General features: G+C 40.7%; 1 protein-coding gene across 2 annotated transcripts in view; it reads right to left on the bottom strand.

Annotated features, from left to right (window-relative positions):
• Window positions 1–18,013, bottom strand: part of PRKG1 (protein kinase cGMP-dependent 1) — a 1,377,090-nt gene that overhangs the window by 110,651 nt on the left and 1,248,426 nt on the right. For both annotated transcript variants that reach the window (XM_007520749.3, XM_007520748.3), the window contains exon 9: window positions 13,015–13,089. In XM_007520749.3, coding sequence (XP_007520811.1) covers window positions 13,015–13,089 — 75 coding nt within the window. The remainder of the gene's footprint in view (window positions 1–13,014; window positions 13,090–18,013) is intronic.

Below are 18,013 nucleotides of genomic sequence, written 5' to 3'. Positions count from 1 at the left end.
GTTCTTGATGTCTTGAAAGTTATTTCCAAGTGTTATCTAACACGACAACAGTGGAGAGGAACTGCCATTCTCTTTCAGAAAAAGCAAAGAGTGGAGGATACGACTTGTCTGTCTCCATCAAGGAAGTCAACAGCATGAGGATTTTATCTTTAGTTCTTTGCTCTGTCAATTAGGAAAGGCTGCATGCAAGAATACTGGAATTCGCCTTCATAAAGTCTTGATGGGAGTCAGGATGTAGCACAGCAGGTTAAGCGCAAGTGGCACAAAGTGCAAGGACCAGCATAAGGATCCCGGTATGAGCCCTGGGCTCCTGACCTGCAGGGGAGTCACTTCACAGTCTGTGAAGCAGGTCTGCAGGTGTCTGCCTTTCTCTCCCCCTCTCTGTTTTCCCCTCCTCTCTCCACTTCTCTCTGTCCTATCCAACAACAACAACAATAATAACTACAACAATAAAACAACAAGGGCAACAAAAGAGAATAAATAAGTAAACATTTAAAAATAAACCAATAAAGTCTTGATACCTAGGAATAATGAAATGAAAAGGCTGCACAGAGGAGATTAACAAACTGTCTTTGATAATTTATTTATGTATATCAGATGGCAGCCTCAGGCAAAAACTAGTAAAGTCAGGGGCCCCTTGGAATAGACCTAACATAGACCTACTGGCTATTTTCAAAATGGAGACCCCCAAATCTTCATCTGCAATATTCTTGCCTTAGGTTCATGATAGCCAACACTTTGTTCAGCTTTATATGTTAACATTGTATGTTAACTTTTTTTCAGCCACCAGCTTCCAGATGCTGTCATGATGCCAACTGGACTTTCCTGGACAGACGACCCCACCAATGTGTCCTGGAGCTCTGCTTCCCCAGACCCCTGCCCCACTAAGGAAAGAGAGAGACAGACTCTCTGGGAGTATGGATCGACTTGTCAATGCCCATGTTCAGCAGGGAAGCAATTACAGAAGCCAGACCTTCCACCTTCTGCATCCCACAACGACCCTGGGTCCATACTCCCAGAGGGATAGAGAATAGGAAAGCTATCAGGGGAGAGGATGGGATATGGAGTTCTGGTGGTGGGAATTGTGTGGAACTGTACCCCTCTTATCCTATGGTCTTGTCAGTGTTTCATTTTATAAATAAAAATTTTAAAAAAAGAAAGAAAAAGGTAATTCAAATGAAACAGAAACAGAAAAAGAAAATAACCCAACCTACAGCCAAGCAGTTTTCTCCTGACCTTTTTTTTTAGAAACACACTTTCTCAATCTATCTGCACTTGACAGAGAACTTGACTTTGCTGTTCTGTTGTGAGCAGTAACACTGAAGTATTCATCTGTTCGCATGGTGGCCTTGGAAACTGTGTTATCCCTCTTCCTGGCCTGAACATGCACTGGGACTGAAAAAACAAGCAGCCCCTGCACAGCCACAAGCCCACATGTTCCTTCAAGGCTCCTCTGCTATACTCTGCAATACAACAGAAACCAACCTTACTGCCCAGGGAATGCAGCTGCCATCTAAACTACTCAGCCCTAGAAATGGTCAACACATTCTAACTCTGGCTTGAAGGCTATTTCATAATGCTATTCTCTGTGTCCTTTTCAATTAATTGGCATATAATTCCCATTTGAGAACAGGATATTGCTCACTTGAATTCTTTCCGCTGGGCGAGGGGGTGGGAGAGTGAGGGGAGGGCAATTTTCCACGCTCATTTCTCTCAGAAATGCTTAGATCAAGTCCAAGTTTGTTTAAGTAAATTGTGGATAAGACTGTGGGAATACTAAGGTCTTTCCTCAAGGCTGCCAGGAACACAGTAATGAATAAAGGTCAACATTTCAAAGCTTGGGTGTACAAAAAAAAAAAAAACCAAAAAAACAACAGCAAAGCCCCTCCTGTGTGTTTTATGGTACATTTAAGGCCTTGTGTTAGTGAGGTACTAGAGGGCATTTGGGAAGATGTTATTAAACAAAAGTGATTTGCATGGCCTCCTGTGTTTTTAGAGTTTTAGATGCAGGGATTTTGCAAAAGCCAACACAAAGGCTCTGCGTGCCCAAGACCGGGGAGCCAAGCTGGACTCCCATAACAGTCTGAGCGAGACACATTCCCCTGAAAACAAACAAGAAGTGAGCTTTAAGTCAAGGACTGACTACAGGAATAATCCTAAAATATGTGTTTTATATATCTGGACTAAAATACCAGACAATCAGCTGAAGTAACAGCAGTGTGGTTTTCTACGTGGTTTTAGCAGCAAGAAATCAGCCAAGGCCTGGGTCTTGAGGGATTTTGTGTCAAACTCCTCTCATGCAGTGTGAAGGACGCTGTTCTCTATACAAGCTCTGCTTGAGGCTTCCTGCCTCATTTTTGTATTTTACTCACTTTTGACAGTTATCTTTATACTATGTGACTATATCATGACAGTTTATTGAGCTGAAGTAGAAGATGACTGAATGCATTGGAGGTTACACTCTAAGGAAAGCAGGGTAAGAATAAAGACAAAACAGTGCTTAATGCTTTCAATGCTGCTTTTTAGTCTGATGTTTATCCTGCTCAGTTTCTCACTTGCTTCTTTGTACCCAAAGAGGTTTTATATTTGGAGGAAAAACATCTTACATACAAATTGATGCTATGACAATTACAGAAGCCAGAACTCCCACCTTCTGTACCCCCAAAAGAAATGTACTCCATACTCCCAGTGGGGGAGAAGTGATGGGGGGGAGATGAACCAAGGGCTGTAAACTCCAACTCCATCAGGAGAGAGAAAGGAAAAAGGGAGGCGTGTGGATGGAGCTGTGACTTTGAAAGGAAAAGAAGAGGGGGCCATGGGAGAAAATGGGGAAATACATGCAAATATAAACAGATAATTGTAGAAGTAACAGTTAACCCACAGCTGCAAAGCTGGAACAACTTCTGGAGCTTCCAGTGGGGATGCAGAAGGCTGGTGGCGGGAACCATGCAGAGTCAAATCCCTGTTTTGTTATAATTTTGTAAATAAATATTAAATCACTAATAAATTTTTTAAAAATTGATGCTATTATGGAAAAAAATAATGGCTCTTGAGAGATTTTTTTTTTTTTTGCCTCCAGGGTTGTTGCTGGGGCTGGATGCCTGCACTTGAATCCAGTGCTCCTAGAGGCCATTTTTCCCCTTTGATGCCCTTGTTTATCATTGTTGTTATTGATGTCGTCATTGTTGGATAGGACAGAGAGAAATGGAGAGAGGAAGGGAATACAGAGAGGGGAAGGGACTTCCCTGCAAGGGGGGAGTTGGGGGCTCAAACCAGGATCCTTCTGTTGGTCCTTGCACTTTGTGCCATGTGGGCTTAACCCACTGTGCTACCGCCCGACTCCCGGAATATTTTGGTTTTATAAGTTCTTCAGAGCAAAGAAACTAGTTAATCCTAAAGGAATATTAAGTCATATATACGAGAAAGGGGAAGCCTTCCTGAGGAAGAAGTTGCATCACAAACTGGTATAAGCCTATGGTTGAGATGGGGTCCTGTTTCATTTGAAGAAGTTTGTCATCATCGATAAGAATGAAAAGGGCCTACTAGGGGCTGGATGGTGGCGCACCTGGTTGAGTGTTAAGTGAGCAAGGAGCCAGGTTCGAATTCCCAGTCCCCACCTGCAGGGGAAAGGCTTCACGAGTGGTGAAGCAGGGCTGCAGGTGTCTCTCTGTCTCTCTCCCTCTCTATAACCACCTTCCCTCTCAATTTCTGACTGTTTGTCTATCCAATAAATAAATAAAGATTAAAAGAAAACTTTTTAAAGGGTTGGGGTATAGCATAATGGTTATGCAAAGAGACTTTCATGCCTGAGGCTCTCAGTCAGTCCCAGGTTCAGTCCCCTATACCACCATAAGCCAGAACTGAGCAGTGTTCTAGTTTAAATTTTTTAAAAATGCCTACTTGCCTGATCATAAACTCTTTCTCTCCCTCTCTCTCTCTCTCTCTCTTTGTGTGTCTACTGGATTTAAAGTTAGATCACTCTAGGCAATGAGAATCTAAATTATCTAAATTTCTGGGTGATGCATTTCTGGCTTACTTGAGATTCCTTACTATTTGGAATAAGCTAAATGACTCTTGTTTCTTCAAATCATGTTCATTTTCAGTTCACCTTAGGGGACATACCCTATTACACCATGCTAAAAGGAAATGAACCAGTGATTGTCTAAATGTCACTGGGACTTTGTTAACTAACAAAGAAGAATTGTCAACAATATACAATACCTAGCCTCCCCATATTCTTAAAACAAAATCAGGCTCAGGCAAAAACTAGTAAAGTCATGGGCCCTTTGGAATATACCTAAAATAGACCTACTAGTATTTTTCCAAAATGGAGACCCCAAATCTTCATCTGCAATATTCTTGTTTTTAGGTTCATGATTAGTCAACAATTTGTTCTGCTTTATATGTTAACTCTTTTTCAGCCACCAGGTTCCAGATGCTCCCATGATGCCAACCTGACTTCCCTGGGCAGACGACCCCACCAATTAGTCCTAGAGCCCTGCCTCCCCAGAGTTCTGCCCCACTAGGGAAAGAGAGAGACAGGGTGGAGGGAATGGGTCCACCTGCCAACGCCCACATTCAGCGGGGAAGCAATTACAGAAGCCAGACCTTCCACCTTCTGCATCCCTCAATAACCCTGGGTCTATACTCCCAGAGGGACAAAAAATAAGAGAGCTACCAAGGGAGGGGATGTGATATGGAGTTCTGGTGGTGAGAAGTGTGTGGAATTGTACCTCTCTTATCCTATGGTCTTCTCAATATTTCCATTTCATAAATAATAATTAAAACACACACACACACACAATCTGATCTTGATTTATCTGATGCATCTGTTTTTCCTTCGACCTCTAATTTCTCCTCTTCAGCTTTGTGTCTATCTGTATAATAATTCTTCCTCTCTGCCTTTTTCAAATTAAAAATTATTTACAGATACATCAAAAAGGACAGTAACAACAGATGGTAGAGAACCCTCCTGCACTGCTGGTGGGAAATGTTAATGGGTCCAACCCCTGTGGAGAGCAGTCTGGAGAGTCTCAGAAGGCTAGAAGTGGACCTGCCCTATGACCCTGCAATTCCTCTCCTGGGAATAGATCCGAAGGAACCCAGCACAGTCAATCAAAAAGATCAGCGCACACCTGTGTTGTTCATAGCGGCACATTTTGCAATAGCCCAAATTTGGAAACAACCTATGTGTCCAACAACAGATGAGTGGCTAAGAAAGTTATGGTTTAAATACACTGTGAACTACTAGTATTCAGGTACTAAAAACGATGAAGTCACCTTCTTCATTTCATCTTGAATGGAGCTTGAAGAAACCAAGTTGAGTGAGACCAGCCAGAAAGACAAGGATGGGTATGGGAGGATCACACTCATGGGCAGAATTTAAGAAAGAAAAAAATAAAATAAAAATAGAAAATACCAAGTAAAACCTGGACTAAGTTTGGTGTATTGCACCAAAAGACTTTGAAAAGGAGGGCAGGAAGAGGTGTGTGTGTGTGTGTGTGTTGGGGGTGGCTTGTAGGTCTTGGTCCACAATGATGGACCTAACTTAGGTGTAAGAGTGTTTTTACGCTCCTATCTTAGTGAGATGAAAAATTGCACCCATGTGCCAACAACTATACTGTAAATCATTAACGTCCCAATAAAAATAAAGAAGAAGAAAAAGAAAGAAAAGATGAGAAAGGAAAAGAAAAAGGAAGGTGATTGATTCTTGGTGTTCAGAGTGACTAGGTAGAATCAATGCCTTATCTTATCTCTGACTCTCCCTTTGGATTCTCAGCACACATGAGAGCCGCTAGGAAAGTACCAAAAAACTTCAAGAGATGGGGAAGCAGTCTTCATTGTCCCACTTCACACCACATTAAAAAAAAAAAAAGAATTCATCCTTTCTCCCTCTTCTCTCATTACTTACTAGCTACCATCCAGTAAGCCCATTACTTTTAGATGAATACCAAGTTTCTCTGGACTTGAGTCCTTACCATGTCTCAAGGTACCTCAAAGTTAACTAGAGGCAGAATGAATTAATCATCACACTATTCTCCAAACATGGCAACCACACAATCCTTGGTTTGTTGGGCAGTACGCCAGCTTCCCCCTGCTTACTCTACGGTCTATTTACATAACCAGTTACCTAGGAACCGCCCTGCCTGCAGGGCAATGGTTTAATCCCCACTGGTTCATGATGTCTTTTTGCTACGCCCCCTCTCGTAGCACACCCTGATTTCCACCAGTCTCTTTTCGCTCCACCCTCTGTACATCACATCCTGTTTCCACCCTACTTGGCGAGTATATATACAGCTACTCTTCTGTTTTAACACACTTGGAATTGCCTTCCAACTCCGAGAGTCCCAGTCTCTCTCCTGCGAAGCTAGCCCGGCAATAAAGATTGAACTGCATGCCACTCAACCATGAGACCCTGGTCGTCTGTCTCCTGCCCGTGAAGCTAGAACGGCATCTGGTAAACTGGGACCGGCAAATGGTGCCCTGAACAGGGACTGGCACTTATTTTGTTCCCCTTTGACTTCAAACCAGCAATCCTTGTATCAGGGACAAGAAGACAGTTCACTTGGTAAGGAGCATGGCTATTACGCATGTGGCTACCACATGGGAGTGCTGTGTTACTCAAATATTGTGTCTCTCTCTCCTCTCTCTCTCTCTCTCTCCTCTCTCTCTCTCCTCTTTCTCTCTCTCCTCTCTTTCTCCTCTCTCCTCTCTTTCTCCTCTCTCCTCTCTCTCTCTCTCTCTGCTCTCTCTCTCTCTCTCTCTCTCTCTCCATATCTAAAGTAAAAAGACTGAAAAAAATCAATCTGGGAGCAGTGAAGTCATATGTCTATGAAGGTCCCAATGGGGGGAGAGAGGCATCATCCTCACATGTTCCCCTCCCTACATATTCCTTTAAGAAGAGCTGTGGGTTTTGGAACCTAAGTATCTCTCACATCTATCTCTCTACTAATCCTATCCTCACAGTGGTCTTGCTTTCCATCACATTAATTATGGATATTATTCTGGGTAGTCTTCCTGCATTCACTGTAAACTCAGTTACGGAGGGTGGGGGGACTGCTTCGTGATAATATAAACCAACTTAACTCATTCGCCGACAAGTCTATGTGATTTCACTAAATCCAAAAGATGGTCTAGAAAGACTGGCAAGATTTTCATCTACAGGTTGTGTCTTTCTGATCTCTGTTTCTTACATTCTAAGTATCAGTCTTACTGGCATTTTGGTTTTCGACCATGCCATACCTCAGAGGTTTGTACATGTTGTTCCTCAGTTTACATTGCTCTCTGCTAGAGTCATTTACTGCTTTTCTAGAAAGCATCAACTATTTCTCAGAAGTCATATCAATTTCTACTTGAAACGTTAAGTTCCTTGGAAAGATCTTCCCAGGCAGGACAGACAGTGGTGCACCTAGTTTGGGATGCATTGGATCGACCTTCTCGTGGTGCATCCCGTGAGTACCCATTCATTGGGGAAACTGACGATCCTTCCTAGCCGACTGAATCCACATGGATCCCAGTCACTTTCAAAGCCAGCAACAAGCAGCTCCTGACAGCTTTCAACCTGACGCTGTTGACTGGCTATGGAAGAAGGGCAAACGCTAGAAGAAGAAAAAGAACCTAGTTAAGCACACATACTGCCGTCTGCAAGGGCCTGGGTTCAAGCCTCAGGTCCCCCCATCTGCAGGCCGAAACTTGACAAATGGTGAAGTACAACTTCAGTTGTCTGTCTCTCTGTCTCTCTCTCTTTCTCCCCCTCCCCTCTCCATTTCTCTCTGTCTCTATAATAAGATAACTACATTAGGTCCTAAATGCATGTTTGAGAATCTCTTTTCACAGCACTGTCAGAGCTTCCCAACTGGAGAATTTACATAGGAACCCCTTCAGCACAGTGTGGGAGAGAAGCACTGTGGACACAGAACTCGGTACCCACTGCCTCTCAGCATCATGGCAAAAGATAATTTGACAAGTTCTGCTAGATAGGTACAATTTGTTTTTTTGTTGTTGTTTGTTGTTTAAAAGAAAACACTGAAATTTCATTTTCTTGGCACAGTGATTAGAACAGACAAGCTGAAAGCCTAAACCAGTGAGAAACATATCAAAATTATGTTTGTGAATATATGTCTATTAGTAATACAAGTGTTTATAATACTGTTGTGACTTAATGGGAAAAGGGTGTACAGTTGCAAATGCATTCCACGTGTGATTGTAAAACACAAAGATAGTTAAGAGCGATTGTTCTCAATTACTTTGGACAGATTATTCCACCATATTACTTTTAGCAAAGTAAAAACAGTAACATTTTAATAGAAATAGGTGCTACTGGAAGTAGAACACTTTTGTGTGATGGTTTCCTTTTCTCTTCTTTGTGATTAGAATCTGTTTAGAGAGCGGCGGCCTATGTGAAGCATCTTATTTGAGTGCAAATTTCACATTAAAGACTTTTATGACCAAGTATTACATTTAACAAGTGAAATATGCACACACACAGGCTTTTTAGTTACATAAAAGAGCTGAATTGTTTATGATTGCTACACACATGATTCAGCGATTAGACATTAATTATAGTATCGAGTTCAAACATTTCACTGAAATGGTCTGTAAGCATATGCCTGAAACAGTTCTAATGAAATAGAACGTGCTCTTTCCTACATAATATTTCTGGACAGTTTTTTTTTTTACAAGATAAAATGTAAGTTGGGGATAGGTTTTTCTACTAAGATATATATCAAAGTATCCCCTGAACTGCAATATTCTTAGTAATAGAGATCATGTTTTCTAATTTGCACACATATCATTTACCAAGTACGGGTCTGACTCATTGTCAGTAAATTTCTACAAGTTTATTAACCGAAGAAGTGAACAAATACATATTCTCAACGGAAAATAATGAGTACTTTCTGTTCTAAATAAGGTTTAATGATTCTTAACTTTAATCTGATATTGTCTCTTTTAATGTCTTTGTGATTATAACTATGTTTCCAAAAAGGATATACCTTTAGTGGGTAGTTAGTAGCAATCAGGAGAAGCTTCAGCATGCCATAAAGGTAAAGTTTCTGTCAAGAATAATTATCCTTGTGGGACATCAATCTGTGAGTCAGGCTGAGGACAAAGAGCCTGTAACAGAGGAGTTTTGAGAACACTTCCACTGGGATGTTTCTCTCAAGTCAATCTTCCTGGATCAGTCAGTCGCCTTAACCAGATGCTTGATCAGTATTTATTTATTTTTTTCTGTGTTTTCTGGAATCATTCTGTTACTGAGTCCAATTATGCTAACAGCCAACCAGCTTCCCACAGATTTTTACAGTCAGTCTTATTTTCTTTTTAACTTAAACAGGTATTTCCAATGAGACAGTCCCAAAATGATTTCATATGTATCAGTTATCTTTGTTTCAAGTATAGCTGTTGACACCTAGACACAGTCCTCATCACAATTGTCTGTAGGGACACTCTTCCCCCAGCCCCATCCTAGAACCTTTTCCATCCTCATACCCCAGGACCTCACCACCCATCTAGCCCATCCTGTTCCCTCTTTTCCCAGAGTCTTTTGCTTTGGTGTAATGCATTACACCGAGTTCAAACTACACCTCATGTTTCCTCCGACTGCCCCTGATCCTTAATTTCTAACTATACTGTTAACCATTCCTCACCCCATAACCCCCATCTCACACACGCACATACAAAAATGTTGCTTTAAGAATTAGTACTCATAGAGGGAGATGGGAAGTAGAGCAGCAGGTTAAGCGCAGGTGGTGCAAAGCTCAAGGACCAGCGTAAGGATCCCGCTCCCCACCTGCAGGGGAGTTGCTTCACAAGCAGTAAAATAGGTCTGCAGGTATCTGTCTTTCTCTCCCCCTCTCTGTCTTCCCCTCCTCTCTCCTTTCTCTCTGTCCTATCCAACACTGATGACAGCAATAATGACTACAACAATAAAACAACAAGGGCAACAAAAGGGAATAAATAACTAAATATTTTTTTCAAAAAAAAAAAGAACTAGCACTTGTGTCTCCAGTGGATTTTGCAAAACTCAGGTAACTTTGACAAAAATAACACCTACACAGTAAAATGAAATGAACACTTAAGTTCTAAATGGTATGGATGTTGTTACTTACATCAAAGCTTAGAGGCATGAGCAGAATTATCTATGGAATTCAGAATCGATTCCCAACCCCCACAATGTTGACAAACCCTCTAAGTATGAATGCAAAGTGAACTGACAATGTGATTAAAGGGAAGAAATAGAAATAAAAGAGAGAGAGAGAGAGAACAATGCTAAGTAAAATATATACGTGAATACGTTAGTTCAACAGCACTGCCTTTCTTAACAAAGAACTTGGTTTGCCTTCTGTGTGCAATCGTTTACCTAGTTTAAAAGGATGCTTTCAGCTTCAGAGTCTTCAGCTACTAATTATCAAGCAATAATGTGTTAATATAGTATAAAGACTTAAAATACCTCCTCCGGCATTTATTTAGTTATTAGACCTGAATCATCAGTCTCTCGGTATTTGGATCAATATTTTTCCAGGCACTTTTCATCAAGCTACTCCTCATCTATTAATAATATTTAATACGAAGAAATATGAACCAGACATCCACTAGCATTTACTATTAATATAACTAGTCTGCCCCAGCAGGGTTATATTCAAGTCTGAATATAACGCTAAATTTGTAATCTATCAAATATACACTTCAAATAACAATAATTTAAACCACTTATCTGTGGGGAGTCATTTCACTGCCCTTTGTAACTCTCTAATCACAAACAGAATTTCTTTACAGCCACTTATTAGTTTATAAGAATGATATTAACTTGGTAATTTCCAGGATAGATATGATTTGTAATATGCTAACAAAACAAGTCAAGAGAAGTTTGTCTAAATAATTATGTTCCTGGAAAATAATTCTTGCCCAGCTGAAATTAAATTTCTAGTCCCCATATGCAGTTACTATCTCTAAATCCAATCCTATAACAAATGCATTTGGGCATATATCCAGTGATTACTTTTTCCAGCAATAGTATCCATTTTTATAGCCTTTTATAATGAGCAAGATATTTTTACATAGTGCCACCAATTATACTGCAAAAATACTTAGGTAAAGAGATTGAGAGAATGGTATTACATTAAGATCAAGAGAAAAACCTTGAGTATCTGATCTCTATACAAAATGCACCCCTCCCTCCCTCCCTCCCTCCCTCCCTTCCTTCTTCCTTCCTTCCTTCTTTCCTTCCTTCCTTCCTTCCTTCCTTCCTTCCTTCCTTCCTTCTTCCTTCCTTCCTTCCTTCCTTCCTTCCTTCCTTCCTTCCTCTTTCTTTCCCTTCCTCTCTCCCTTCCTTTCTCCCTCCCTTCCTTCACCCTTCTCTCCCTTTCTTAGGTTCTCGTTCTTTCTCTTTCACTTTCTGTTTTAATTTTAGTTTTGAATGTTAGTGATTGAATCAAAGGTTTCATACATGTAAGATTTGTACTATACTGTGGGGACTATATTCCAGCACTCAGTGCATACTTTTTATCATGGGCACTTCCTTTCTAATCTAACAAACTGCTGCTATATCTGTCTTTTTGTCTTCTGTCTAAATCAAAATTTCTGTGACTTTACTGTCTACAATACCTTTAGTCAAAGTATGTAAAAGTGAAGCCATGAATGACCAGAATTTATGAGATGTACACACAGTTATCTTTAGAAAGAAATCACAAACTGAGAAAGAGATCATTGTTTTCCATCACTGATCAATTTATAGTTCTGATTAGCCTTAACTTCAGATAGAGTAAGTAAGAGTTATGCCAGAGTTTTCTTTAGAAAAGCTATCTATATTTTACCAGGGTAACAAATAGAAAAAAAAAATACAACTGTTTAATAGATCCTCGCCTTTTTTTTTCTCAGAAAATGTAGATAGTTGCTCAAGTGTATTGCAGATATGTTTGTAAGATCATCAACACAGGTAATATCAATATCTGTGTGGAATTTAGTGTCACGTCTAAGGCAAAGATTGAGCAAACTTTGGCAGAGATACTGCTAGCATTTAATGTAAGGATGTAATTCTATGTCCCTCCAAAGATGAGACCAAAGCAAACCATGTAGAGAAGGGACTATAAATATAATAATATAGACTTGAAAACAAGCTAATTAACAAACAAAAATGAGACTTATTACAATTTTTACTTTTATACCAAATTTGCAATTTTCATAGAATCTCAAGGTAAAATAAATTGTACATTTATCTGTTTTGTAGGTAAAAATCAGCCAATCAAATTCTGGTCCTGGAATATTTGCTTAGGATCAATCTTCCTAGCTTAATCTTTCAAGAATTCTGTATTGCATCAGATATTAAATTGTTACTTCATTGGGGGAAGGTAAGGAATAAATTATATATTAGAATTTTAAAAGTGACTTCTTTGTATGACAGTTAACTTCAAATATGTAAGAATTAAATTTTGTAAAGGCAAATTATTCCTGTGGATAAAATTTCCTTTTGTTATACAAAGTGAAAATTAATGGGATACAGACTATCTCCTAGCATTTAGTTAATGCCATGAAAGATTTATATAACATAACAGTGTATTCACATGGAGAAATTTTTTAACATTATTTTTCTTTTTTAAAAAAAATATTTGTTCATTTATTTTCCATTTTGTTGCCCTTTTTGTTTAACATTGTTGTGGTTATGTCATCATTGTTGTTGGAGACATTATTTGTCATATAGCTTCACAAACAATTACAGTCATCCAGAAAATATTTTCAGTGGGAAAATACTGGCATACTTACATTAAGTTGTTTTTATTTGACTTTAAATTATTTTTGCATTGTTCAAACTAAATACTTCACAAAACCATGATTTTATTTGTAAGAAGAAATGAATTTATCTTCTAGATAAGCAAACTATAATGATTACTTGGAACAGCTTTAAGTCCAAAACATTCTGTCTTTTCATACCCCATGTAATTTATATAAAGAGAATGCATGTTACAACAATGTTTTAAAATCAAATTTAAGACCAAAGGGGGAAAAAAAATCACTTACTTTGCTTTAGCTTCTGCATCCTCATATGCTTTATTGGAAACATCATCCAGCCCTCCAATCAAATGCTTGAAAGAGCTGTTAGAGAAAACAAAAACACAGAGATGAAGGAAAAATCAACTCATTCTGGAGAATCAGAAAAATAGATGTAAGGACAGAGCAGAAGAATAAAACAGCTATTAAACTCAAATCTATTCGGCATCTTACTATGTATCTATGACTGTGTTCAGACCTACTGCATTTTAAAAGATCTATACAAGATATATTCATCAAGTTTCATGATGTAGAATGTTATGGACTACATACAAAAGAACACATATGCAGCCATGAATAACTGGATGATTCAATGCAACCAGACACATTTAACACTGTACTATCTGGGGCTAACACCTGAACTAGACTGAATAAAGAAATAGGAGGTCTAGGCCAGGTTGTGACACACTTGGTTGAGTGTTCGCACCGTAGAGTGCAAGGACCTGGGTTCAAGTCCCTGGTCCCCACCTGCAGAGGGAAAGCTTTGCAAGTGGTGCAGTCATGTTGCAGGTGTCTCTCTGCCTCTCTTCTTCTCTGTCACCCAGTTCTCTCTTGATTTCTGGCTGTTTCTATCAAACAAAATAAAGACAATCAAAAATTTAAAAAAAGAAATAGGTCTATATTTCCAAGAATTCACATAACAGCCCTAACCTGTGTAGTTCACATATGTTATCCTATGACTCCAAGCCAATCCCTAGACCTTGAAATGGCTATCAAATACCTAGAAATATAGATGCTGTGGGTGGAGAAATAGAAGGTCCTGTAACACTATATTTTAATACAAAACTTCATTATGGTATTTGTGGATGGACTGTGCTTTCTAGGCATCAAAATACAGATAATTAGGAATGGAGAAATACAGGATATTTGCTGATTTCAATCTGATGCTGCCTAGTCATTTCACTATGCAATTAGCTTGGAGAAAAGGCTATGAAGAAACTAGATACTCTGCTTGAAGACTGAAGGGTGGAAATGAGCAGCTGTTATCTGAGACTCCTGAGTAATGGTAATGACCTCATGTGGGGACCAGGGGAGCTGGATGCAGGGCTTCTCATACACAAAGAAGCTGAGCATCTCGCCTCTCTGGGAGAAGAGGCTGGAAACATTCTCTCCCCCAAGCTACATCCTTTCCATCATCATGTACCAGGATGCCAACATTCAAATGGTTTATAACATTCTGAAATTTTTCATCTGGTTCACTTATCTGAAAATAATCCGAGGTTTTAACAGTTACTAAGCAACTGTGGTTATTTTGAAGAGCCAGGAACCGGTGGTGGGGTGGGGTGGGGTGGGGTGGAGTGGGGTGGGGCAGGGAGAAGAAGGCAGAGACCCCGTGTTTTATGGGAAAGGAGTTCATCTACGCTGATGACACCTGCTGTGCAACTCAGGCATCAAAGTTCGACATCCTCGAGTAAACACTCACGAAAGACATGTCTCTGATATCTGATTACTGTAAAAAATGGCGACTAATCCCTAGCACTGCAAAAACGGTATCATCTGTTTTCCATCTACACCATGCCTCGGCCTCGCGAGAGCTTAATGTGCAGCTTGGCGATACGAGAATCCAGCATGAAGCCCAGCCAGTCTATCTTGGCGTTACTCTCGATCACACTCTGTCATTTCACGAACATCTCATAAAAACTGCAGCAAAGGTGGGCGCGAGGAATCACATCATTGCAAGACTCCTCATGGCCAGCTCCTCATGGGGCGTGAGCACTTCCACACTACGATCATCATCTCTGGCATTAAGCTATTCCACTGCAGAATACTGTGCCCCAGGATGGTTCCGTAGCCCCCATGTCCACTTGGTCGATTCCAAATTATATTCCTCCATGAGGATCATTTCTGGAACCATCCGTTCCACCCTGGTTCCATGGCTGCCAGTTCTTAGCAACATCGCCCCGCCAGATATTCGTCGGGATGCGGCATCATCTAAGTTCATTTCCCACGTCTACGCTCGACCGGACCTGCCAATATACGCGGATATCTTTGCCCACCCTGTCCAACGCTTGACGTCTCGTCACCCAATCTGGTCCCCTACGCCTACACTGAACTTCTCTGTTCCAGACTCTTGGAAACAGAGTTGGCAGTCAGCTGAGGTCAAGAACAAACACCTCATCACAGACCCCTGCAAGAGTCAACCCGGCTTTGACCTAGCACGTTATGACTGGGCCCTCCTCAATCGCTATCGAACAGGCCATGGCCGGTGCGCCACTATGTTCCATCGCTGGGGAGCCAGAGACGACCCGAACTGCCCCTGCGGCTACAGTCAGACTACGACCCACATAGTCAACGACTGCCACCTCTCCAGATTCAAAGGAGGTCTCGAAACTTTACATCAGGCTCAATCTGACGCTGTTGACTGGCTACGGAAGAAGGGCAAACGCTAGAAGAAAATGGGAAAGGAGGATGCCCACTGGTGGCTGCGGTATGCTGACACCTGTCAAAAAAGCAGTGGCCACGGTAATCCGGAAAATCTACATTTTTTTCCAGAAAGAGATTTTAAGAAAATTATGGAGCAAACTGAAGACCAAGTTGATAAATATTTTTATCAACATTGAATGAAAGAAAGTGTTTTCATTTCAATAGATTAAGTTTTTAAAAAAATCCAAAGATCTGATGTGTATTTTGGGAAAATGTGGAAATGTACCTTCAAGACAATTCCTATACATCAACTCTTATTCAATAAACTGAGACTGGAGTTGAAAAAATATCCCAGATTTCAATGCACACAAGTTGTATAGAGTAGTAAACAACAAAACAACCCTACAGATTATTATTATTTTTTCCAGTTCTTTGATTCTCTTTTCTTCTTTTTTTAAAATTTTTATTTATAAAAATGAAACACTGACAAAGCCATAGGATAAGAGGGGTACAACTCCACACAATTCCCACCACCAGAACTCCGTATCCCATCCCCTCCCCTGATAGCTTTCCTATTCTTTATCCCTCTGGGAGTATGGACCCAGGGTCACTATGGTGCAGAAGGCAGAACGTCTGGCTTCTGTAATTGCTTCCCTGCTGGAAATGGGCTTTGGCGGGTGGACCCATACTCCCAGCCTATCTCTCTTGTTCCCTAGTGGGGTGGGGTTCTGGGAAAGTGGGGCTCCAGGATACATGGGTAGTTTTTCTGCTCAGGGAAGTCTGTTTGGCATCATGTTAGCAAATGCGAATAGATGGGAAATTCCGCAAGACAGTGGAGTCTATATACAGCAAACCTGCAACCAATGTGTCCTGGAGCTCCGCTTCCCCAGAGCCCTTTCCCACTAGGGAAAGAGAAAGACAGGCTGGGAGTATGGATCCACCTGTCAATGCCCATGTTCAGCGGGGAAGCAATTACAGAAGCCAGACCTTCCACCTTCTGCACCCCACAATGACTCTGGGTCCATACTCCCAGAGGGATAAAGAATAGGAAAGCTATCAGGGGAGGGGAGAGGATACAGAGTTCTGGTGGTGGGAACTGTGTGAAGTTGTGCCCTTCTTATCCTATGGTTTATTCAATGTTTCCTTTTTATAAATAAAAAATTAAAATAAAAATATATAATATAATATAAAAAACAAAGGTGAAATACTTCAGTACTTTAACATTAAGGATATATTCGAAGACAAGCCCACAAGCAAGAGAAACTCAAGAAAGAATAAATGGAACCAAAAAGCTTAAAAAAACTTCTAAAAATGGAATGACAATTCCACCAGGACTAAAAAGCCTTATCACACAAGTCACAAGTGACATCACAAACTTATTAATTCATCACATAAATTAATAACAAAACATCAAATAAACACTGCCCACCTCAGAAGGGCAAATACTCTGAATAAATATTTCTCTAAAGAATTCCTCTCAGTGGCCTACACATATGGGAAAAATTTTTGTAGTTCTTTTAAATTAATTAATTTATTATTGGATAGAGACAGAGATAAATTGAGAGGGGAGGGGGAGATAGAGAAGGAAAGAGACAGGCACCTGTAGCCCTGATTGACTACTCATGAAGCTTTCCCCCTGCAGGTGGGGGACCAGGGGCTTGAACCTGGGTCCTTACATACAGTAGTGTCTGCATTTAACCAGGTGCACCACCACGTGGCCCCTGGGGAAAAAATTCCTGACTCATTTACAGAGACTTGCTCTAAGATCACAATGAGACACCACCTCATCTCACACCTATGAGAATGGCCTACATAGCAAAGCAGGAAGTAACAAGCACTGGGGTGGGTGTGGGGGAAAAAGGACTCTGGCATGGTGGGGGCAAACATGGTGAAACCCCTAAGGAGAATAATACAGATTCATTGAAAAAAATAGAAATGGAAATATCTTATAATCCAGTAATATCACTGCTAGACATATATCCAAAGTGGGTATGTGTATATATGGCTGAAAGGATATATACACTTCTGTGTTTAAAGAAGTTATGAGTGGGTCAGGCAGTAGGCAGTGGGTTCAGTGCACATGGCTCAAAGCACAAGGACCGGCCTAAGGATCCCCGTTCAAGCTCCCGGCTCCCCACCTGCAGGGGAGTCGCTTCACAGGCAGTGAAGCAGGTCTGCAGATGTTTATCTTTCTCTCCCTCTTTCTGTCTTCCTTCCTCTCTCAATTAATCTCTGTCCTATACAACAACAATAGCAATGACAACAATAAGAACAAGAGCAACAGGGGCAAAAGATGTGGGGGGTTGGGAATGGCCTCCAGGGGCAGTGAATTTGTAGTGCAAGCACAGAGGCCCATCAATAACCCTGGAGGCAAAAAAAAAAAAAGAGAGAGAGAAGGAGGAGGAGGAGGAGAAGAAGGAGAAGATGAAGAAGAAGGAGGAGGAGAAGAAGAGGGAGAAGGAGGAGGAGAAGATGAAGGAGGAGGAGAAGGTGGAGGAGGAGGAGAAGGAGAAGATAAAGGAGATGGAGGAAGAAGAAGAGGAGGAGGAGGAGAAGAAAGAGAAGGAAAAGGAGAAGGAGGAGAAGGAGAAGAAGAAGAAGGAGG

The sequence above is a fragment of the Erinaceus europaeus genome, chromosome 1 (assembly GCF_950295315.1).
Source record: "Erinaceus europaeus chromosome 1, mEriEur2.1, whole genome shotgun sequence".
Taxonomy (NCBI): Eukaryota; Metazoa; Chordata; class Mammalia; order Eulipotyphla; family Erinaceidae; genus Erinaceus; species Erinaceus europaeus.
The sequence above is the reverse complement of the archived record's forward strand: the minus strand, read 5'-3'. Positions and strand labels throughout refer to the sequence as shown.